General features: G+C 28.4%; 1 protein-coding gene across 2 annotated transcripts; it reads right to left on the bottom strand.

The window, feature by feature from the left end:
- Positions 1-14,348: 14,348 nt before the first annotated feature.
- On the bottom strand, positions 14,349-26,578 carry LOC112686968 (BTB/POZ domain-containing protein KCTD3). 2 transcript variants are annotated; one of them, XM_025559465.1, is made up of 12 exons: positions 26,248-26,578; positions 24,913-25,226; positions 22,562-22,715; positions 21,924-22,235; positions 21,262-21,458; positions 20,918-21,121; positions 20,731-20,847; positions 17,971-18,110; positions 17,701-17,887; positions 17,502-17,598; positions 15,389-15,567; positions 14,349-15,134 (listed from the first exon to the last, which is right to left on the bottom strand). In XM_025559465.1, the coding sequence occupies exons 1-12, from the start codon at positions 26,298-26,300 to the stop codon at positions 14,920-14,922; spliced, it is 2,169 nt and encodes a 722-aa protein (XP_025415250.1). In that variant the 5' UTR covers positions 26,301-26,578; the 3' UTR covers positions 14,349-14,919. The 2 variants fall into 2 exon arrangements, with proteins under 2 accessions (XP_025415250.1, XP_025415251.1); XM_025559466.1 differs by having other exon boundaries at positions 22,562-22,706.
- Between the last annotated feature and the right edge of the window lie 144 nt (positions 26,579-26,722).

Here is a 26,722-nt window from a genome sequence, read left to right as displayed (position 1 = left end):
ACTCTAGTTAAGAGCCTCAGTATACTTATTAGTTATTAGCTAATATACTATATTATACTATGATACTATATTAGCTAATATATCAAAATATATAATATTAATTAATTAAATTACCATTCATGTCAAGATCCTTTCTAATGTTGGACCAACATTTTTGAATCTTAGTCCTATTACTGTGGTCCGGGTGTCTAGGATTCCAAATAGCTTCCTGTACGAAGACAGCGGCAGCTATTTGTTCGGACACAACCGACGCGGAAGACATTTTGGCAGCGATTAATCGCCGAATATCAAACTATTTAGTTCTTTCAGCGATTACCGCGCGTGTAAAGCTACACGCGACATGCGGCACGCGCTCAGTGGGGCCACTACATATGAGTTACATACTTTTGTTAAAATCGCTAAAACGCAAAATTGCTACACGCTATCGTAAAAACGCAAATCGCTCCCAGTGGGGCCGCACCTTTAATATTCAGATATTAGTGTATTACTTAAACTACTGGTGAATAAACACTATATTTTATTAACACTATAATATTATAGCGATAAATTAGTGCTATAGGCTAGCAAAACTAAATTTTATTTTTATGAATATTCGTATGCATTAGTTCTTATTTGGAATTCCACATTCTTGATTAATTAATTTTTACAAGCCCATTAAATAAAACACTTGATGATTTTGTATTCCCTACACGGTATGTTATGGGCAGAGTTGGGAATAGATAATGCAAAATTTATCTAGATAAAGATGAAAGATAAAAAAATTAAAATATCTAGATAAAGATAAAAGATAATTTCATTTTTATTTAAATAAAAAAAAAGATATTTTCAAAAAATATTATTTTTTGATCAATATTTCATATTCTAATAATATCTATGAAGACTCAATTATTATCATTATAATCAATAAGTACCTAGGTGTTTAATGTTTATTGTAGTAATGTAGTGTACCATTAAGTAGTATTTATATATAATGTACAATATTTAATGATAGTTAATCACTAAAATGTAACAAAAAAAATAAAAAAAAAAAATGAAAATTGCTCTGTACGTATCAGGATGAATACAGAATACATAAAAATTATAACAAGTTAACAATATTGTTTTCCATATAATATTAATTTGATGATTTTCATTATTCTATAAGTAATTACGACTTTACGGGTTCCAATAGTGAAATAATGACTATTCAGCGTATGAGTTACATGTGTATACTTAAATCAATAAATCAAATACCTACTATATTTGGAACTTTCATGGAAAAATAAGAAATTCAGTTTAAAAATACCAAAAATATTTTTCCGACATGAAAATACAAACAAAATGTCATACAAATAAATAATAATTACTTATTAATAACACACGAATTATGATTATGAATACAAAATCTATATTTATAAAAGAAAGTCAGGTTATTTACAGAATTTATAATTCAAGAACGGCTGGACCGATTTCGATGATCTCTGATTTGTTGGATTCGTCTCCGTACAAGAATAAAAATAACTCTAATCTTGGCAAGAACACAGACATTTATCTAGATAAGTAAAAATTTTATCTTAGATAAGTAATAAGATAACTTAGTGTTATTTATCTAGATAAGATAAAAGATGATAAAAAATCTATCTAAATAATTTATCTAGATAAGTCCCAACACTGGTTATAGGTAAATATTTTCACCGTTAAAATTTAATTTTTATTGGTATAAACTAAAGAAAGAGATCGAGCGGAGCACAATATAAAAAAGCAGCAAGAGAAAAGGAAGAAAGAGAAAAAAAAGTCATAAGTCAAACCATAAAATTGGATAAATTTTTATTTGTTAAAAATATTGATGATGCAAATCAAACAAATGTGAATTCGAGACATTCGAGTAGTACTATATTAGATCAAAGCGATAACGTAATACCTACTGATGGTGTGGAAATAAATAAGGTTATAAATTCTTCTGAATCTGAATTAAATAATTTAACGGCAGAAGAAATTATTTACGAAACAATTAGCACTCCTGAATCGTGTAATATTCTTGAATCATCTTTTTCTTTTCCGGCATTTTAGACTTTTAACGAACAAGGGCGTGATTATTTTTCTATGAATGGTTTTGATGTTAATATATACAAAAATTATGATTTTATAAACTCTAAATTAGAATCTAAATGTATGACCAAAAATATGTTTGAACGTTTATTACCAGAGCTAGGATTTGTATGCAATAAAAAATTGTAAAATATGCATTTAGATTTTTATAAGATAAACACAAAAATATAGTTAAAAAAAATATTTGTTTATTGAAATACATCAGTGGTTGGATATTTTTTTTAACCCTACAGTGTATGACTTTTTATTTTTTAATTTTTTTTGGGTTGTTATATTAGTCCTAATGAAGGGGAAATTACTTAAAATTTTTTTTGGTATTTTAAGTCTCTAAAAAACCAATTTTTTAGTCTGTTGTCTATGAGCAACGCTATGTATTTACGTACAACATAATTATTTATGTAATTTATAAATCTAATTTATTCATATACCTATCTTGAAAAGTTATATCGTTCATTCATTAACTATAAATATAAGAAAATAATTGATTAACTTACCAATTACAAAACAAAGTATACATTTTTAAAAATGTAACTTAATATAATATAATTGGAAAATAAAATAAAACATAAATGATTTAAAATAAATTTTATGTTTGGCAAAAAGAACCAAGTTTTATACTTTAATCAGCAGGTCTAGAATTAAAAACGAAATATTAATTACAAAATATACTAAAAAATATCAATTTTTTGCATTCTTATAATCGAAATATACAATAATATTCATTTTATTCAATATATGCAATAATATGCATTTTATTTAAAATATGCAAAATAAAAATACCACTTTCATATCTCGGTACGTGTTCCTCACTCGACAGAGCAGCACGTGTGTTACCTATGGCGAGTGCGCCTTTATAGCTTCGATAGCAAAACCACAGTTTTATCTTATTGCACCGATACCAGGTAATATGATTATTATATAATTATACTCCCAAATATCTACGGCAATTTCGAAATGAGTAGAAATACTCCAGGCAAAACGCCTCCCCCATTAAACCTCAACAGAGCAAATTCCATACCCACGCTCCAAAAAACCCCCTCAACTACATCTACTAACAAATCCAAAACAAATATATCACCGTGTATGCGTTTTCTTATATAGCGAACAAATATTAAGTTCACTATTAGAAAAATCACAAAGCAAACTAAAAATAAACGATCACATTATTCCTATACGCAGACTCCTCAATCCCGCTAAAAGAATTATAATATCAAATGTATGCCCTTCTATCCCTAATCAGGCTATTCTGTATGCACTTATCCATATAAACATCTCACCATTATCCGAAATTACCTTCCTCAAAGCTGGCATAAAAGAAATAGGATATGAACACATACTGAGTTTTCGACGTCAAATCTATATTAAACACGAAGATACACCGAATCTCCCTGGTTCTATACTAATAAATACTAATGAAACTAACTTCAGAATTTTCTTTACCGATGACACAATCACCTGTTACACATGCAAATCGACAGGTCATACATCTACGACCTGTAATAAAAATACAATAAACATCCAAAATACCCCACAGACACCAAACCACCAGGATAACCAAATACATCAGCCCACATCCTCAGAAGAAAAACAAAGCTCCGAACTGTTAGAAAATATTCAAATTCCAGAAAGTCCATCATTTATCGGAGAAGTCCCAAAAACTTGACACGGTCCGTAGTGGTCGTGAGTACAATAGTACTCCGACCATTACGTATCGCGTGCACTCTCTTGTCCAGCCACGCCAAAAGCCGCGACAGTGCCGACGACAACCTCCCACCTACCACCTTGATAGGTGCTGAGGTGGAGCAGGGAAGCCGCCGGCAACAAACGGTGGATCCGCACCGCGGACGAACTCGCTCTCTGCCAACGACCGTAAGCGAGTTAGGTAGAGTCTGTGCCGTTCTGTTATTTTTCATTTTGCCTTTGACTTTCTTTTGTTCTTGTAAACATTTACGAACACCACTTAAAGTGTGACACTATTGTTTTGTTTAACGACATTTAAATATATATATATATATTTATAAAATATACATACTTGTATATTTATTTATCATTATTTATTCTTTTGTGCGTCACCTCAACACCGCACCACATTGCGAACGGACGGCTGCCCAACACGCACCTCCGTCTCAAACTCATATGGAATGGACAGTTGAAACACTTACTCCTCCACTCAAAATTCCAGCTCCAACAAACCTCGAATCAATACATCAACACATCACAACTATAGAAAGTCCATCTATTTTACCCTCCACCACTAACCAAGATGTAAATATATTAAATATTTGTACTCAAGAACAAAACAAAAGGTCTCTATCTGATACAACTTCGCAAAAATCACCTTCTTTTTACCATTTTTTTCCAGTACAGAAAACAATAGCACCATTACATATTTACAATTTAAATTCTTATTAGAAAATTTTGGAAATAAACAAATAAATATACACTCTTTGTGCGAAGATATTGGTTCAAACATTTCAACAACCTATGAAACAATAGAAAAAATTCGCCCCTTTATCGATGATCGCTCAACGAAAATAAAGCTAACAAAACTTATAAATCTATTATTCCAAAGTCTACCTCTCCAGGACAAAAACCTATCTTCCTAATATAAAATTACTTGTTTTTTATGCAAAGCTACTGGCCATACTACAAACAATTGTAAAAATAACGTTGATGATAAATCAAAAAATATGCTCATACCATCTAGTCCAAACAAATTAAACAAACACGAAGACCCGCCTATAAACCATACCGAATTAATGGAAAATACACCCCCTCCCACAAGCCCACAGCTTGATACACCTTTTGAAAAAACCGAAACTGATTGGACCGAAGACACTGAAGAAAACAAATTTTTTTCTTCAACCCTAAATCATCCCAATGATACACTGTCACATACCCCCAATGAAACACATAAAAGACTGATGTCAGATTCATCATCAGCTAAACTCCTTGACTCCCCAAATATATTATTATCTTCATCCACTAACACTAAAAATGAAAAAACTATCAAGAAACCTAAAATACAATCCCGATTAAATTCTTCTAGCAGTCTGGATACAAACTTGGACGAAAATTTAAAACCTATTATCGAATACTTCACTACAAATGGCTCCTCATCAATCACTTACATACAATTTAAATACATCCTGGACAATTTCAACAACAAAGCAATAAATATCCACGCACTGATTGAAAACACAAACTCAGATATACCAACCGTAATGGACATAATCGAAAAAATTCGTCCAAACATAAAAATCAAATCACTAAAATCACGACTAACAAAACTTTCAAATCTACTTTTTCAAACCCAACCTCTCAAATAAAGTTTAATCCAAATCTGAACACGCCCAATAAAACAAAACGAAAAATCACACAAACCTTAACTATATATTTTCTGTTATTGCTTACCATGGATAATATCATTCAATGGAATATAAACGGCTTAGCCAAACACAATATCGATATTCACCGATTAAAAGCCCTCCAACCAACCGCCCTCTGTTTCCAAGAAACAAATTTACGACCTAATACCACCTTTACCATAAAAGGATACAAAGGATTTTTCAAAAATCGCCAAACACATCTCCGTGCAATCGGAGGAGTAGCAATTTTCGTCAACAATCTCATTGATAGCACCGAAATTCATATCCAATCTCCATTAGAAGTTATTGCTATCACTTTACACCTCAAAACTCCCTTATGTATTTGCAACATCTATTTACCTGATAGTACTAATCTTTTGCTTAATGATCTAAATGATATCATCAAACAATTACCCAAACCTTTTCTCTTTCTCAGCGACTTTAATAGCCGAAACCATATCTGGGGATCTAATCTTACTGACCCCAGAGGTAAAACTATGGAAAAATTCTTAGAAAATGATCAAATAACATTACTCAACACCGGGGAATACACACGCCACAATGCAGCCTACAATTCCTTCTCGGCCATTGATCTCACAATATCAAACAGTGCTTTCGCTCCTAAAACCGATTGGAAAGTCCTCACAGAATACAGCACCAGCGACAATTGGCCTATCTCCATAAAAATCCTTGACGAATCTCCTAAAATCCACCCACGCTCCCGATGGTGCCTCAAAAATCCAAATTGGAACTTATACAGTGATATTATATCACAAAATCTTATTGAGAATCCAATTAATCTTCATCTCGCAACGAACCAAACTCAAATTAACTTGATCATTGACAAATTCTGCAACATTATATTAGAAGCCGCTAACAAGACTATTAGAAAAACAAATACACAACAAAAAAGAAAAAAAGTTCCCTGGTGGAATAAAGATTGTAATGACGCAATTAATTTATATAAACAAGCATTAAACAGATTCAAAAAAACCAAACTAATGGCTGACCATATAAACCTAAAAAAAACACGTGCCCAAGCTAGATTTATTACAAAAAAAAAGTAAAACTGAATCGTGGCAAATTTACACTAACTCAATAAACTCCAATACATCTCCAACTGAAATGTGGAATAAAATTAAATCCATCAAGGGCATAAACCACCAACCACTTCCTCCCAATCTACTTTCCAACAATAATACACTCACACTTCCTTCAGATATAGCCGAAGCTTTCGCACTTCATTTCAAAAAAAATAGTGACTGCACTAATTATGACCCAGAATTCATAAATTTCAAAAATACTGTTGAAGATAATCTCAAAATTGAACTTGAAACTAATTTCCTCCAACACGACAACCACCTTAATGCGCCATTCAATCGAAATGAATTCTTCAATGCCTTATCTGGATGTAAAAGCAAAAGCCCCGGTCCTGACGAAATACCTTTTTCTTTTATACAAAACCTCCCCACAATAGGTCATGATCTCCTCCTCCAAATATATAATACCATTTGGGACAAAGGTATTTATCCTGACCAATGGCATAATGCGATCATTATACCAATTCCTAAATCAAATAAAAACAAATTCAATATTATCAACTACAGACCTATTTCTCTTATTAATACGCTTGCAAAAACCATGGAAAAAATGGTCAATAAACAATTAATTTGGCATCTAGAAACATCCAACTTAATAACTAAAGAACAATGTGGTTTCCGCAAAAACCACTCGACTATTGACATACTCTCCATTCTCCATACTGATATCTGTAATGCGAAAAATCAAAAACAACACCTCATACTAATATCTTTAGACTTAGAAAAGGCCTATGATATGGTATGGCGAAATAGAGTCCTCAAAATCATCCAAAAAAGTGGCATTAATGGCAAAATGTTTCTATTCTTACAAAATTTCCTAAATTATCGCAAAATTCAAGTCAGAGCTCACGCAGAACTATCAAAAATTCACCAAACTGAAAACGGACTCCCTCAAGGATCTGTTATCAGTGTTACTATGTTTTTATTGGCCATCAACGACATTTTTAAAAATATTCCAAAACCCACAAAACACTTATTATTTGCCGATGACTGTCACATTTACTGCAGCGGACAAAACATCATAACAACAGTAGAAATACTACAAAACTCACTTAATCTACTCCAAGACTGGTCTCATAAAATCGGATTCAAATTTTCTGCTAGCAAAAGTCAATGTATTAGCTTTCACATTAGTCCTAATGCAAACATACAATTATATCTTAAAAATTCGCCGATACCCGTTTGTAAAACACTCCGCATACTTGGAATGATATTCGACAACAAACTTAAATGGACCCCACACATAAAAAGACTCAAAAGTACCTGCAAAATCAGAATGAACATTATTAAGTCACTTTCCCACCATACATGGGGAGCCAGCATGAAATCACTCAATACAGTTTATAAATCTCTTATATTATCCCAAATACATTATGGCCAATCTACATTACAGCCAAAGAAAATCTCTTAAAAATGTTAGACCCAATCCATAACGAGGGAATTCGTTTATCAACTGGAGCTTTCAGAACCAGCCCCACAAACAGCATTTTATGCCATGCTGGAGAACTTCCCCTCGATGTACTCAGAGAAAAAGAACTCTTAAACTATGGAATCAAAAGAAAAAGCACTCCTAACCACATAGGATTCATTAACTTCTTCAATAACAAAAGCACAAATAGAACGATCTCAATTAAAAACCCCTTACCATCGATACATAACATATCACACTACTTCACAAGCTTCCGCCAGAAACTTGTATATTCTCAGCAGAAACCCAAGCCATTTATGAAGCAATCATATTTGCAAAGACGATCACATCAAACCACATCCTAATTTTAAGTGACTCACTCAGTGCCCTACTTGCTCTTAAAAATCCCTTACCTTCCAACGAATATTCTCAAAACATACAAAAAATATTAACCCCGACTTCAAACATCGAATTTATGTGGGTACCATCCCACATAGGCATAACCGGTAACGAAATTGCTGACAAGGCAGCTAACCTTGCATTTAGAATCATCCCTCATCCAACATCCTCCGACTTATCGACAAATGACATCAAATCATCCATCAAGCATAAAACTTACACTAGATGGCAAAAGTTTTGGGATACAATTCCTCTCTCAAATAAACTCAAAACAATTAAGAAAGATATTAAAAAATGGACCCCACCCTACCATCTCAACAGACGACAGGAAGTTGTCATCACAAGATACAAAATCGGACACTCACTCCTAACCCACTCATTTCTCCTCAACAAAAATCCACCACCCACTTGTGATGAATGCCACACTGACCTTTCAATCCATCACATAATCCAAGAATGCACGAAGTACCTGGATATAAGAAACCACCTTAAAATACCGCCGACTATGGAAGAAGCACTAAATGAAAATAACATCACCAAAATCATTACATTCTTAACTAAAATAAATCTTATAAATAAATTGTAACTATGTAAAAATTTCTGTAAATACTAAGTCATATCTTTTTTTTTTGTTATTTTTACATTTAATGTACGGTAGGCTAATAACCTGTGATGTTGAAGCCTTATTTTAAAAAAAAAAAAAAAATACCACTATGTATCTCAACATGAGGTGATTCGTGAACATTACTGACAAAATCAATAATCAAAAGTCGCAAAAAAAACATGCTGTTGCATACAAATCCTAGGCCTGTTTATTACCAATTGGTGAAAAATCGAGAGGTACCTAACATGCAGGTAAAGCATTTTGTGAACCATGTATTTTCTTTTCAAGTCGTAACGATGAATCCTATTCATAAACGCAAGGTATTAATGATTGGAAAAACGCACAATCTCGTTTTAAGTAACATGAATGTTCTACAAATCATAAACAATCTCTTATAATAATAAAAACTAAGGCAAATCTTAGTAATCGTATTGATAAAAAGCTTTTTTCACAACTTGAAAATGAAATATTTTACGAAGAGTAGTAGCCGTTATAAAATCATTATTATCACGTGGACTTCCATTTAGAGGTCAAAATTAAGTTATTGGTTCAATCCACAATGGAAATTTTTTAATGGCAATTAAGCTTGTAGCACAATTTGATCCATTTTTAGCTCAACATATTTCACGATATGGAAATTCACGTAGTGGTCATACATCATATTTATCACCCACAATTTATGAAGATATGAAACTTTTGGCAAATAAAATAATCCATACAATTGTTGATCAGATTAAAAAATGCAAATACTTTTCATTCATTATTGATTCCATACCTGATATAACACATATAGATCTTTTATTGTACGATATGTGTATGAAGGTTAGTTGAGCGTTTCATTCAATTTATACCTAGTTGTGGACATAAAAATAACAATATGAAAAAAGCCGTTTAGACACGTTGGAAAGCCTTGATATTAGTATAAATGATTGCAGAGGCTTACGATACTGCTAATAATATGTCTGGGCGTTATAACGGACTACAGGTTAGTATAAATGATTGCAGAGGCTTACGATACTGCTAATAATATGTCTGGGCGTTATAACGGACTACAGGTAAAAATAAAATAATTAAATCCCCTTGCTGTATATATACCATGTGCGGCGCATTCGTTAAATTTAGTTGGTACTTATTCTGTGCAATGTTCTAATGAAGCTGCTCAATTTTTTCTTCATGTTCAACATCTTTATACATTTTTTTCCGGATCTACTCGCAGATGGAAAGTTTTAATGTTTATTTTAAAGTCTGAATCAAAAACACTAAAACGTCTTTCAGGAACTCGATGGTCATCAAGAGATGATGTTTGTATGAGTTTAAATGATACTTGGAATGAGATATTAAAAACTTTAAGTTTACTTGAAAATTACCATAGTGAACCAGCTGAAACTCGAAACGAAGCCTCTGGATTGCGCAAGAAGTTTGAAAAACTCAAGACAACGTTTATAGCTATATTTTGGGGATTTATATTAAACAGATTAAATGTTGTAAGTAAATAACTTCAGTGTTGAAATAGATATTACAGTAGTTTTAGAATTGTACGATTCACTAATAAATTTAATATTATCTCAGAGAGATAATTTTGATGAATTTGAGAAAAAAGCAATTTTCGAGCTCAAATCAAAGAATATAAAACAACAATTTCAAGAAAAAAGAAAAGAATAATTCCATATGATGAATTAAGACAAGATGATGTTCAGTTAACAAGAAAAAATCATTTTAGAATCAATACATATTTAACAATAATAGATAAATTAAATAATGAGCTTCAAAAAAGACGTGAAGCCTATAAATATTTTTGTGAAACTTTTTCTTTTATAAACACACTTAAAAACATGAAGCAAAATAAAATATCAGAAAAAGCTAAAAAATGTTGGCAAATTTATAAAACTGATATAGATTATGATGAGTTTGAGCATGAACTATCACATTTTCGATCTCTTTTAATTTCCAAGTATAATGAAGAAAAATTCACTGCATTTAAACGATTGGTAATAATTTATAAAAATGACTTTGTCGGTGTTTCCAAACATAGAAATAATTTTGAGAATTTATATTTTAACACATGCCACTAATTGTACCGCGGAAAGATCATTTTCTACTTTGAAGCGGATAAAAACTTATTTATGTTCAAAATTAGGACAAGAAAAATTAAGCTCTTTGCCAATTTTTGCGACTGAAAGTGTAATGACACAAGGAATACAATTTGAAGATATAATTCAAAATTTTGTGGAAAAAGAAGCAAGACGCAAACAAATGAAATAGTTTTACATTATTTTTATTTGTTTCATAATAATAAGTACGAATTTTTAAGTTTGATTATTATAATTATATTTATTTGGTAGAGCAAATTTATTCAAAAAAATGGTGATGTATTATAATTATATTTTAATAAATATTGTATTGATATACTATTTACTTGATTAGAACAGTTTATTAACAAAACCGCCATTAATTATTGTTTAGTATCAGTCTTTATGATTTATTTTTTTGTAATATGTTAAATAAGTAAATAAAAATATGTTTTCTCGTTGATAAGTTAAATGGGGCGGCAAAAAAAAATTTGCCTAGGGGCGACAATTGTATAAATCCGTCTCTGTATATAATAATACTCCAGGCTACGTAATCAGTTATTTATTTGTATAACATTGGCATCATTGGGGGAGAGCTGGGTGGGCATTTTCCCCCTCTTATTATTAGTGGGTCGCTGTCGGGCCGGATGCCAGCTAAAATTAATTTTTCAATTTATTTATATAATATTATGAATTTATCTTCTATTTTCAATGAGTAATATAATATTAATATAGTATTTTATTAATGTATTGTTAGCGAGCAGTTATTTTTTTTTTTGTTATATTATGAGCCGTCAAAACGTCCACCCACCCACCCTCAAAAACTAATCTATACATAAACTCTTTAATTGTATACTAATTTTATTGTATAACACGTTTACTAATTTTTGTTTTATTTTATTATTCATGAATTGTTTGAAATGAAATACCATTGGTATATCTGACATATATTATAATAATTTTATACACAAATCATCTTAATGTGTATAAAATTGTCCGTTTAAATATTAATATGATACATTTTCATCAGTCTTCAAGTTCGCCATATTTTCAATTGAATTTATAATTTTTAATGACTCTTGATAAACCAGGATTTAATGCCATTTATAAGTTTATCTAATATTGTATAAAATACCGTCATTGCATTTGGGTTTTTTCGCAGAAAAATTTTGATTTTGTGATGTATCAATTGTTGATGACACATTTATTATTTTTCATCTGGGATGTATGTATCCATAATCTTCTTACATTTCTAAACATAGATACTTGGTAAATATTTTCAAAATTATTAGAATTATTTCTCATTGAAATATGTGAGGATTTAATGAATTAAGTTGGTACATTAACAGCAGTAAATAGTAAATCAAAAAATTTAAATTTGCATGCAACAGTTTGCTATCTTTTAAATTCATTTGCGAAATTGGTTGTATCATAATAAGTCTGGAAATACATATTTTAACGTATTTTTCACAAATTTTTTCAATAACATTTAAAATAGATGTTAAAATATCATAAACATAGTAATATACTATTACGTAAATAACATTATGAATTAGTTAAGTAAATTCTGATGCATATTGTGTAATGAAAACCAATAAAAGAATAAAAACGTTGCGGTTGAAATACCAAATGCAGCACAGGCCACAAAGACCGCCTGTGCGGAGATGTCGAGTATTTTACATGGAACGTCCTCGAGCTATTTTGGCAGCGAAAAATCAGGACATTTTGAACATAAAAATGCAAAGCCGAATCGTTGGCCAATTACATTAGTTTAAATCGAATTTCTGAATTCATTAGATTTGTTGGGAGTCCCGCCGCCAATTTGCTGCTAAAAGTTGGCTCGATGATAACCATGTTACGCAATCTGAATCAACAAAAACTATGCAATGGAATAAAACTCAATGTTAAGAAGTTGATGAGAAACATAATTGAAGCAACGGTTATCATAAAAAAGTTACAAGATGAAGATGTTTTGATTCCAAGAATAACACTGATTTCGACCAACTTTCCATTTCAGTTAAAATATATCCAGTTTTCGGTTCACCTAGCATTCGTATGACAACTAATAAATCGCAAAGCTAATCGTTAGAAGTGTACGAAACAAACTTTGAATTGCCATGTTTTTTCCATGAGCAGTTATACGTGGTGTGCATAAGAATCGGTAAGCCATTGGTGTTATTTTTTTCTCTCTGGAGTGAAAGATAAAAAACATTATCAAGCACTGCAATGGACAAAACAAATGATTGTCAAAATAATGAATTCTGATCTATTTTATTTCTGTTCGATGACTTACAAAAGATTGAAGAATCCCTACTTGACAAATTGATCGAAGAAAAAAACGCCAGGTACAGTCGTTGCCAGATAAATTGAGCCGGCAGCGGCGGCGCTTTTCATTAAGTGTAGCCCAAACTAGCCGCTGGTAGTGTGGTGCAAAGGTCTCACAGTTAGCTACGACGCGCGCAGTCACCAGTTCGAACCCGGCTTAGTGCAAAAAATTGTCTGCAGAATTTTCTGTACTCTCTCCCGTTCTGGTTGCCCTACACTGCTAAAAACAACTAACCTAACCCGGTGTGTTTTGACCGCGCAAGCACTTCAATCGTATTAACAATATTTGTTTATAATAATGCATATAGATGTTGTTATTATTTCATCATATTATTATTAATATTATATATTATTATTATATTAATTATATTATTTTACAATTTCTACTTTTTGTTCTTAAATAAAAAATTATTACCAGAATATATGATTTTAAATTAATATCGTAAAATATTTTTTGTAACAATAGTTGGTTTATTGATGTATTTTCAGTAATAATATTGAAATACGGAGAACCATTGGTTTTCCGTTATCGCGCCGCCGCCGCTGTCTCAATTTATCTGGCAACGACTGTATATCAATGTGGTTTATACTGAGGTTTTAGAATAATTGTTTTTAAATATTATCAGTAGGTAAGTTAAAAAAAACATGTATTCAAAAATTAAAATTAATTATAATTCAATATTATTTAAAACTATTTAGTCTTTTAAATCATTATTTTTATAAATGATTATTAAACAAAAGTGATATACACAAATAAAGCAATTTAAAATGTTTACGTAATAAACCTACACAAGGTCAAAACTAGATAATACAAATAGTTATATTAAAAAAATAAATTTCAGATCTATTATAAACTTAAGAATTTATTAAACTCATCAACAAAGTAATATTTTTAAAATAATTGTATGTAGAAAAAATGAGTAGATTTTAATAATAAAGAATAACATTAATTTAGAATTTGAATGGTTAAAAGTATTTACAATATAATCTTTATTGATCCTACATTATATATTTTTATAAATTTTATAAAAACCATTATAAATAAATAAGTTCCATCATCTCTGGGCTTATAACCTATGAAGCTATGATCAATATTTGTTGTTAATAAAAGATTATAAAAAAATATGAAATGGGACTTGAGCATATCGATTCTGTCAAAAACGTATAAATGTTATTCCAATTAAATGTTATACAATATTTCAGATAAAAAGTTACTGTAAATGTAAGTTACTATATCTTTAACAAAAATTCAGGTGATTGCTGCTCAATTTCAAAGCATAAAAATATGTTATTTACTTGAAAAATAATTTTTTATGATATAAATACATATTATAAATGTATACAATAATATTTAAGTATACATTAATTAGATATGCAACAATAAAGAAGTGATGGATTATAATTGTACAACCAGTGTACTAGTATATCAACTAAGAAAAAAAAAATAATTATAATACGCATATAGGTATTTGATTTCATATATGATTATACCTATATGATTATAAACAATATTTATCACCGCACATCCGTAAACGAGCATAAATATGAAATTATAATTTTATAATGACGAGGTCGAAGTGGAAGCATCTGTCTGTTGAGACTGATTTAGAAATGCAACATTGGATGCTTTCAGTCTGGCTGTATTTCCCTTAGAGATTAATGTTCCCGGATATGGAGATATGCTAGGCGTCGAACAGTGACTGTTACTCAAGTCGCATTGGTCTAACAATCGCAATAATTCTTCAGCCGTTGGGCCACCGTTCGGAATGGGTTCTGTCAAACAAATAACGAACATTATAATGAATATAAAAATAATAAATGAAATGGCAAAATTCAGATCTAAAACCACAAGAATCAGGCTAAGGTTAATTTATATAGCTTACACAAGAAAAAAAAGTAAAATTTGAAGTCAAACCATCTCTCATAGCGATGGAGGAATACCAAAATACAATCAAATTGGTTGAAAATAGCTTGTGTAATAATTAATAATAAGCAATTTAATTAATACCTTTGGTAGGTATACTCACGCAAATCTTTGTTAGCCAAGTCCAAAGCAGTAGTCAGGTCCCACATTTGAATAGTACCATTACAATGTCCAGTTAGTATAAATCGGCGAGGTCGGGATCCCATGCGGCTAGACCCCTCACACTCATGTACACAAAAACATGTAATTATTGTGCAATCCACGGCTCGAATTATGCAAACTCTAAAGTTAAATACACGAGTAAGTATAATAATTTATACGAATCCAATTACACCTATAAGATATTATTCTCAATGGTTTATTATTATACTGTATACAGCCAATAATACACTAATTTACCAATTTATCAACAAAACATGTCGATCAATTAATGTGGAATCAATGTAATAGAGCTTTATAATAATATCTGGATTTTTCAACTGGGATAGTCAATAAATTATTATTATATAAAAAATAAAGCAAGATAAAAGAGTTGTTACTAGAGCGATGTTCATAGTTTATAAGCAATATGCTAATATATTGTAATCAGATTTAGTATATCATAAAACCAGAACTTTAACTCATGGGGTATTTGATTCAATATTTCATCCTCTCAATACTTTTTTCAATATTAAATAATAACTAATAAAAATATTTTTAAAAATATTGTTTAAGTTCAAGAAACAAGTGATTGAATTTATTTTAATAAAATTTGTATATTAGACCTTATTAATTTATTAGTTTAATCTTAGGATAGTTTATCTAATGTTTAAGAATTAGCAAAATTAGATCAGAATAGTCTTAAAGTTTAAAATACGATGATTTATAGATTTACGAATAATGAAGAAATAATTTATAAAATTTTAATTAATACATATATTATATATACATCAAAAATCTCTAATTTAGTATTTTAAATGAAACTAGAGAAAAAAGACTAGTCATGTAGAATAGAAAACTACTGCAGATATACTCCTGAGTTTAAAACTCCAACTAATGTCTATCAAGTACCAGCTACTATATTACTATTATAGCATGTTAACAGTAAATATATAAGTTAATTTAATAGCATAGTTAAGAATAAAAAAACTTAATTAATACCGTAAAATGTTAATATATTCAATTTTTTTTTTTTTTCATTTAGTACATTAATATAAACAAATATACTATAAAAAATGAGTATAGTATACACAATACACAACATTTACATTAACCAAAATGTATGAACATATTTAAGAAAAGGATTTATTTTAGTAGAAATTAAGGAAATATTTAGAAAATTGATAATGAATTTTGACATTAAAAATAACACGAGTATTTATAATTAATTTAATAATCATCACTTTATGCAAAGTAGTCTACCGAAAATTTAAAAAATAAACATCACACTTAATGAGACCCAAATGCATATAGTATATGCCATAGTATTATGTAAACATTGAAAAAACATATGATTTTTGTTTTTTGTTACATTTTTATTCAAATAATGATAATTAATATATAAATTATTAAAAAATATATTTTTAGCAAATAAGAAATATTCGATAAAATTAATTTATGTAAATGGTGATATTTGTTTCAATAATCACATGAAATCCAGATTCTCAACTACCAACAGTAATAATAAGGATTTTTCGATATTCTTAAATAAAATTATAAGATTTATTTTTATTTTTATTTTTAAATATATTACTAGAAGAAACAACAAATTATTTTTAATTGTTGTATTCATTTAATGTTTTTGAAAATAATTATTTATAAACTAAAAAAAAAAAAAGAAAAATAATCATATACTTATGATCTGTAATTATATAAAATTTACGTTTAAATGTCAATTCTCTAATATTAAGACTTTAAATTCAATGAAATAACAAAAATTGATTTAGTTCACAACAGTTTTCTGGGATTACATTTTTTTTAAATGCATTTGGATTTTCTCATTAAATACTGGGAAACTTAATAAATCAATTCTCTAAAAATACCCTCAGTTAAATTTTCAGTCTATAAAACAAATAATCTTACCTTGTAATGATAACATTATAATAAAGATGTATAATAAAATATATATAAAAATGAAAGATTATTTAATTACCTCGAGTTATAAACTATTTTTTTCTTTCTTAGTACTTTCATTTTATTTAATATTTACATATATTTAAAAAAATAAAAGGTTTTACCTTTTGCCATTAGACGCAAGACGAACAAATAATTCTGAAGTTTCGGGCATAACTTTTTGAACAAAGACTTGCTCATCATCTTGCTCACCATATGGTCCTATAATAATAAAGAATATAATTTTAAATGATGTCTATATTATCAACTATAGGAGTAAATATAAATAAAACAATAAATAATAATAATAAATACATTATTTACCACAATCATTTCCAGCACAGTAGCTAATGCATGGTTCAACTTCTTCGAGAGACAGTATTTTAAACGAAGCTACTGGAGTAGATCCAGGTTGTGTAGAAATCATGCCTCTAAATCTAGTCACACTCCATGTCCTTACATGATTATATTCACTACATACAGATACGAGAAATTTCTCTGATAATGTTACCTATATGGCAGCATGAAATTATTCAAAAAAATCATAATGAATGCATATTTATTGTTTTTTCATAAATCTGTCAAAAAACAAACCTTAGTGACTGAACTTTGATGTACAGTGAATGTCTGAAACAGCTGAGGCCCATGTCCTACGGTTTCTGGATGTTGAACAATCACACGTACAGTTCCTGAACTCGTTCCATAAGCTATTTCAATCCAATTTCCACTTACACCTGAAACATATTTAATTATGGATTCAATTTTAAAATTAATTTAAATATAGCTATACCCAGGTTGTTTTTGATAATTTTTAATAATTGTTTTATTATTTTAAAATACAAAAATGTATAATTTTAGTTTAACTAAGTAATTATTGGCAAGACTGGGCATTAATAAATTAAAGTTAAAGTTAAGTTACTTTTGACTAAGTTACATAACAAATTTTTTTTTTTTTTATATAACTTCTTACTAATAAATTTCTGTTATTTTTTTTTTTTTATATAAAACCGATAAATTTAAAATACTATTTTATGTAAGAAAAATAATAATAATTATCTGAAATATCAAGTGTTATTTATAATGGTTTATTATTAGGTAGATATTTTAAATATGTTCTAAATTAATAATTATAGACTGATGAACTGTCTCATGGAATTCAATAAGTATCAAAATAATGTATATAAGGACAAGTACCTAATAACTGAATACAACTTACAAAATATGAATAGATGTATGTGAAATGGCTTATGAATAAGTAAATACTGTATAATAATAATAATAATAATAATAATTTATTTATTGTTATAAAAATCAATAAATAACAAACACCCCAAGTGGTAGGAGTACAGTAATATTTATAAGAAAATAAGTATTAATTAATAAATTAAAATATACATTAATTATTTAAATTATAAATACAAGTTTTTAGTGTTGTGCAAGAATCGAAAACAAAAAATTTTATTTGATTGCACATCGATGGTAGGTGACACACCAGACTATAAGTGAAGTAATTTTGTTTTGATTGAGGTTTAAAAAAAGGAGGATTACACTAGGATTATTCTCGTATCTAGAATTGAAGAAGGGTATTTTAAGACCAATTTTATGTAATAATTCAGGACAGTCTATTTCTCCATTCAACAATTTATAAAACTGGCATCAAAAACTAACTTTCTAGTTTTTAAAGACTTTAAATTAGTAAAGTTTGCAATCACATCCGTGTTATGGTTAAATAACTTTGTTGTATAAGCATAAAAATGAAGAAAGTTTCTTTGGATCTTTTCTAGTTTATTAATTAAATGCATTTGATTAGGATTCCATAATGTTGTACCGAATTCGAAATATTACACAATTTATTGGAACTAAGCAGTGCCAACCCCCTTGTTTATTTGTATTTACTTAACAATAATAAATTCAAAATTTAATATTTAAAAAAGTGAATATAATACAATTTGTTTTAAGAATTTTAAATTATAATAATCATTTTTTTCTAACAAATAAATTAAATTAATAATTCATTAAATATTTAAAAAAAACTTCATTGATTTTCATACTAAAAATTAGATCAATCTGTAGAATCATGTAAATAAGATCCAAAATTGCATAGGAAAAGTTAGCTTCCATGAATAAGAAACATTTTTTATGCTCTAATAGTATTTAAGTATTAAAGTATTATTAAAGTAGTATTAAAGTGAGGAAATGCTTTACAAAATTATATGTATGGTGCTATTCAGCTGCGAAACCTAGATACTAAAAAGGGTAGTATAATGAATCCTTTAAAGCTTTGAAATGTGGTGTTAGAGAAGAATGCTGTGAATGTGTTGAATAGAATACTATACTAACGAAAACCAGCGAAATAAATTAATGCATAAAATGAACTCAAAACCATCAAAGCAAAACGATGGACCATGATTGGTCACATATTGAGGCACAAAAAATGAACTAGTTTATATAATAATAAAGCATAAATGGTTCTTAGAAAGAATATATTTTCATATAAAGTAACAGAATGTCTATATTAATTGCTCAGATAATAAAACTGATCTTAATATTGAATTCTACAAAAATAGTTCTATATCAATGCAAAATAATTAGTTGTTAAGAATTTAAAATGATTAATATTTTGTTAAAAAATAAATGGAACACAAATTGTAGATACAAATTGTTTATTTTTAATAGTTTTACTTTTCAATAAAAGACAAGTGAAAGTATAGGAACGTTCATATCAGTTGGCAAGATAGATAAATTTCTTTGCGTGTGCATTAGTGTGTTTTTTTAATGCACTTCATATTATTATTTTTAAATTCACTAGTAGACTAAAGGTCATTTAAATATTTTACATAACATTTAGTAATAAAATAATTTTAGGGACACTTACAATATTTCAAGGGAGTTTAAACACACATTATGATTATGTCTAGCTTTTAATCAAGATTTAAGTAGAATATAATGATGGGAGGAAGTGCTAAGTATTAATAATTAGAATAAGTAAATGAAACTTTCAAAATTTATTTAACTGAATTTATAATTTATATAAATGAATAGACAAATATTACTAAATAAACCATCTTAAATACTTTTACCTTCTTAAAAAGTGCTTTCCAAAATAAAAACCCTACACAGTGTATAACTTAAAATTAAGTATATAGATAAATATATTATATATTGCATATACTCTTGCAATATTATAAAAAATGTATGTTTATTTAATGCATTTTAGGAAGAATAAAAATATAAATACTAAAAGCAGGCTGATATCTCCTCAAAATAGTAATTTAATATAATTTTTATAATATTTAACTATATACTATAATTAATTAAATATTAAATTAAATTAACAGTATTTTAGGGACTTACTTGTTTTAGGAGTTAAATAAACAGAAATTGACGTAATTGGATCATGAGAAGGATCTTTATACAGTTCTGTAACTAGTAAATCATTATCTTTCATTCGCAAAGGAAACTTTTGCATATCTAAAAAAAATATTTAATTATAATTTATACTTCAACTCATACATAATTATTGTAAATATAGATATTTTACCAATATAATATATTGATCCATTATTACAACCCAGAAGTAAAAATGAACCAGCTGTATCAAATGATGCGATTGGTACAACATCTTGAGTTTGCCAATGTTGAGTCATTGCATGCCAAACTCCTATTTTACCAGTAGGTGATAATGCAACAAGTTGACTACCAATAAAAAATAAATGTTCAACACGAACATTCAAATTGAATGTACCTAGAAATATAAAGTAATAATTTTTAAATCTAAATATTAATTGATACTGAAAAATATCCAAATCATTATCATATTACAAAAAATACTATTATAATAAAAAACTATAGTAACAATATTTTTTAATATTACTTAAGTATTACCTATGTTGGTTCGAGATCCCTGTTCTGAAACACCCCAAAGACGTACTTGATTTCCATATGATATAGCTACCATAACAGAAGAACCATCTGAATTACCACTCTGGCTATTCATTTTAGCATTAATAGCTATTCGTTCTATACAATTATCTATATGTGGTGATGTGAAAACTTGTTGCCAACCACTTGAATCTTTTAATCTGTTATATTAAACAATAATCAATTCATAATATAACTAAAGATATACTTATTAATTTATCATACCTCAATTTTACGAAAGAAATACCATACAAAAAATATTATTAGTATCAAATAAGAATAGATTATACTCCTAATTTATTATCTTAGTATATTACATTATAGTATTGAACTATATGAAATTCATGTTAAAATTTAAATAAAATTTAATTTGATTCAGTTTTGAACAAAATAAATATGATACAAAAAGTAATTAATCTAATTTTTATTATTGGATAACTAATTTAAATGTTAAGAATATGAAGCAATTTTTATATGTTATAATCTTTTAATAAAATGGCTTATTTTATTTAATTGGTAATTTTTACTTCTTTTAAGAGAAAAATTTAATTGCATAGTTCATGAAATGAGCAGTGATAAAATATAAAATGTTTTTATGAGGTAATAGTATAAAAGTTGTAATTTACCTATAACATATAATAAAGTGTGCATAAGCAACTACAATCCAATTATGATGAGCTTTGATGATTTGGACACGCAATGGATCAGCCCAATTAGAACCTTGATTATAACCAAAAACCAAGTTTAATGCATCATTTCTTATATACTTATTGAGATCAGCTGATGAATTTCTGGAATGGTGATTCGGTACATGGTTACCAAGTGATGCTGCTCGAGAATGTCCACTATTACCATTACTACGCCCATTAATGACTGATCCACGGCCATTTACAGTGACCCGTGAAATATCCAATGATGAATTACGAGAATGACAACGACTAAAAATGTTTATCAATATTTTGTATCAATGCATTAGATATCTCTTATTTTTTTATTTTTACATTATAAAATACTAAATAGCAAAGGGCAAATGATAAGCTAATTCATAAAGTACTAATCAATAAACCTAAAAGAAAGAGGCTAAGAAGAAGGCCCCATCAGGGATGGCTCGATAGAATAAACAAAGATCTGGAAAGCTTGGGAATGAAAAAAATTTAGGATGCAGATGATCAGAAATTGTGGGAGGATATGTTAAAAGCGGCAAAAGGCCTTCATGGCCTGTAAACGAAAAAAAATTAAAAAAAAAATACTAAATAGTATCAACCTTTGATAACCATGAGTATGAGGTATTGATGAAGGAGAATTTGGTGGTGGAGCTGGTTCAGGGACACGGACAATTGAACCAGGCCGTGTTTGATCATCAACTTTAGCAGCATTACTGATTGTCTCGGACTCTTGCATAGGAGGATCTAAAAACACTTATTATTAAACATTAATAGAAGAAATAATTATATAAACTAAAATATCTTTATATAATTATATATTTTTGCTGTACAATTAAAAAAGGAAATATTTTAGTTAAAATTAACAAAAAAATTAAAATCTTCCAAATAAAATATTAATACGAGTATTTATAAACAATAAAATATTTATTGAAATAAATTGTTACTTTTCAAACATATTGATAAAGAACTATTATAATTACAACCATTTCAACAACAGTTCTTAACCTTTTTTTTTGCACGCAGGACATCAATAAAATTTATCTTTAGTAATAATAGAATTGCAGGCCCCTGACAAGAAAGTCATGGATCCCCAAAAAACGGTTAAGAATAACCAGAAATAAATATGAATAATTTGACTAACAGAATATGTATAGGGCACATTTAAAAGTTTATTATACATATAAAGGCAAATTTAATTAATTAAAAGGAATTTTAAATTAAAATAATTTTGATTTATTTATTATTTAATTTTTGAATAAAATGTTAAAAGAATAGCTTAGTATATTTTTGTACATAAATGCACAAATTATAAGCATTTTAAGAGTTTGAAAATAAATTATTATTAGTATATCTAAATATTTTTATTTTTTAACTGTTGTATAGAAGTACATTAAATAAGCTTAACAGATAAATTAGTTATTACGGAGAGAGAAAAAATTAATATAAAATGAAATAAAGAATGAAAATATTTTGTGTACATATAGCCGCGTTCACACTAGCGTAACAAAACGACGAATGGTTTGATGAATTGTTCGTCAAACGGTTTGCCGAACAACTAAAAAATATGTGTGTATGTTCGCGTATAGCTAAACTTAAATAGTGATTATAAATAATAATAGTTTAATTTTGTGTGTTCGTAAAAATGTTTGAAGACGTGTCCATACATGTCGTAACATGTTCGCGTAACATCCTTTGATGTTACGTCGAAATACACCGACAACTGACGTATCGCCGATTTGTTCGATGGAATGTTAAGTGTACACACTAGAACATTTGGGTATAACGCCGTAATGTAACTGTAATGCTCAAGTGTATACGGTGTGTTACTGTAACATTCGTGCGTGCTCGGCTCGCGACACCGTCGATCCATCAGACTGTCGGTATTTTGACAAACATCAAAGGAATGTTACATTACGACACGATCCTAGTGTGTACAATAACCAGTTGCTCGCAGCGAATCGCCCTGATCGCTAACGCTGCAGTATTTATCCGTATAAATTTAAAAAATGGATTGGAACAACGAAAAGGTCTTGGACCTTATTGAGTGCTACAAAAATAAATCGATACTATGGTCCCCAAAATACCCAAAGCATTACAATAAATTTGCAAAATCCGATGCGTGGGAAGAGTTGGCCACAGTAATGAAAACGACATCAGATGAATGTAGGAAAAAAATAACCAGCATTAATACATTATTTCGACAATTGACGACATTCTAATGATGTTTCTGTACTGTCCACTTATTACCTGTTCCTAAAGACAATTTAATAAATCTACATATATCCCTTAACTTCATTAAATTTGTTTGCCACAATCTTCTTTCGCTTTTTTTTTTTTATTTTTTCGTTTTTTTAAAATATAATTAATTAAAATAAATGATGCGCTAGCGACTTATAAATTTTTATCAGAAGATATTGCACACGATGTGAACTAACTCGAGAACAAATTGTGAATAACTGATAGATATACCGGCAAACAACCAAATCCTCAGTAGCACTCGCTCTATCGTACACACTGGTCATATAACATTGTAACATTCAGACAAGCACGAACTCTGTTACATTACACCCAAATGCTCCAGTGTGTACCCACCTTTACAAGTTCACCCATTTGTTATACACGAATTTTGTTCGCTAATATAGACGCGGCTTAATAAATTGAATGTTAATTATCTTTAAATCACGTTTGAGAATACTAAATGGGTTAATAGTAAAAAAAAAATTAACTGTATAACCTATTATTACTAATATTGCAGTATGACTTAACTAGAAATCTTTGTTTTGAGACTGCTTAGCCAAAAAAAGTAACATAGGAGGTCCATTTAAAAAAGATAGGATAATCTGGTTGTATAGTACAGATTATCTATTGAACTATGAGAATTAAACTTACATTTTTATAAATTATTAAATTTAATTAAAATATTAAACATATATTATAATAATACGCTTACTTGGAGCTGGTAACATGCTATAAAATAAAATGTCTCCACATGATGACTGATCTAGATCTTCACATAAAATAAGCCGCTTGGCAAGTGGCATAATACCATAAAATTCAGCTTCATGACGAAGTGTTCTAATATCAGTGCCAGACAAATCAATGTCATGAGTTCTAAGATAATTCAAAATGATGGCAAAAACTTTAGGATCACGATCTATGAATATAGCTCCTGTATCATCTCGTAAGCTAGAAATACGGCCGCTTAATAAAGCCGTAAAGAAGGAATCAGGTACCCAAGTTAATGTTTGCCGTGAAGTAGAAAACCTTAAAATAAAATTTTACTTCATTCATATTTATTTTAAGAACTTGCTACTTAAAACTTTTTTATTATAGGAACTATTTGATCATGCGGAAAGCTAAAACAGTAAGTAAATTGGGTCAGTAAGGTTTATCATATATTAAAGTTCTATGTTAGAACCAATTAATTAAAACCAAAAATTGAACAGAGAAAATTACGTTAAATTGAAAAACTTTATACTTATAGATTGCTTACTTCATCTACCACATAATCTAACACACTATATTTTTAAGTTTATGAAGCCTTAAAAATAGCAACATAATATTTTCTAGTCAAATTATTTAACTAACTTCACCCATAGTTATTAGGTAATGCAAAAACATTTGAAAACTATTTTAAATTTTCCATAAAGTCTCCCTTAAATTAATTTGTTTACACTTTCATTCAATTAAATTTCTCAAAATTGAATAAAATAATTATAAAATTATATATATAAGCTTTTATATACATTTTTGTAAAATTGAATTAAAAAGTTAAAGTTAACAATCATTAATCTTAACTAAATTCATGTTCTTAAAAACACAATTACATAAAGAGATAAATTGATAAGTTAGAAATTGAACAAATTTAAATTATAATGTTGTGTGTATAACAAAAAATACATAGACAATGTTAAATGCTAAATATTATACTAAATGTCAAAGTTAAAAAGTACAATTATCTGAGTATTTGAAATTAATTAAAAGTGCATAGAAAATGTTGCATCAGTTATTGCAGACTTTAAACAAAATGTATACTTTATAATTAAACTGAAAATAATTTTAATTTAATTTAAAAAAATTATACAGTCAATAATTAATAAATAATAATTAATAATAGTCAATCAATAATTAGGTTATTGTTATCTCTGAAGCTTGAGTTATTATTTATGGACTATACTTTAAAATAATCAAGGTATAATAAATACTGATTAATCCTATACATCTGTAGCCACAATTATAAACAGATTTATTTAAATATTATCAAAAAATCAATATTATTCCTTACCTTGTACCACCAACGTTGAGATGCATAATTTCACCATTATGCGGGGGTAACATAGTTCATTGGTTTTTTTAAATGCTGTAGACTCAAATATTTTATCAGTGTCTAGTTTAATATAAAAACGCAACAGACTCAATTTATAAAATACAATTTTTTCAATTATTCTTCCACGATATAAGTAATGAACACTAAAATTTTCTAACAATCTAATAAAAAAAAGTCAATTAAAATGACATACTTAATTAAAATGTGTTGTTATTTTTTTGTCGAAATTTATACGAAATTATGTGCTAACATATTTTCGTAAACATGGATTTTGAATAAAAATTTACTTCACGACTCACAAATTAATAACATGATACAAAGTAGATAGTTAATATTTTGTTATGTATTATGTTATTGTGTGTTATCTTTAAGTCGTAATGATAATATATTCATACAATTCTGTGATAAAAACATTATAAATCCGGAACCATCT

The sequence above is a fragment of the Sipha flava genome, unplaced genomic scaffold, assembly GCF_003268045.1.
Source record: "Sipha flava isolate LNK unplaced genomic scaffold, YSA_version1 32_pilon_pilon, whole genome shotgun sequence".
Classification (NCBI taxonomy): domain Eukaryota; kingdom Metazoa; phylum Arthropoda; class Insecta; order Hemiptera; family Aphididae; genus Sipha; species Sipha flava.
Note: the sequence above shows the minus strand (reverse complement) of the source record. Positions and strands in the feature narration are given on the sequence as shown.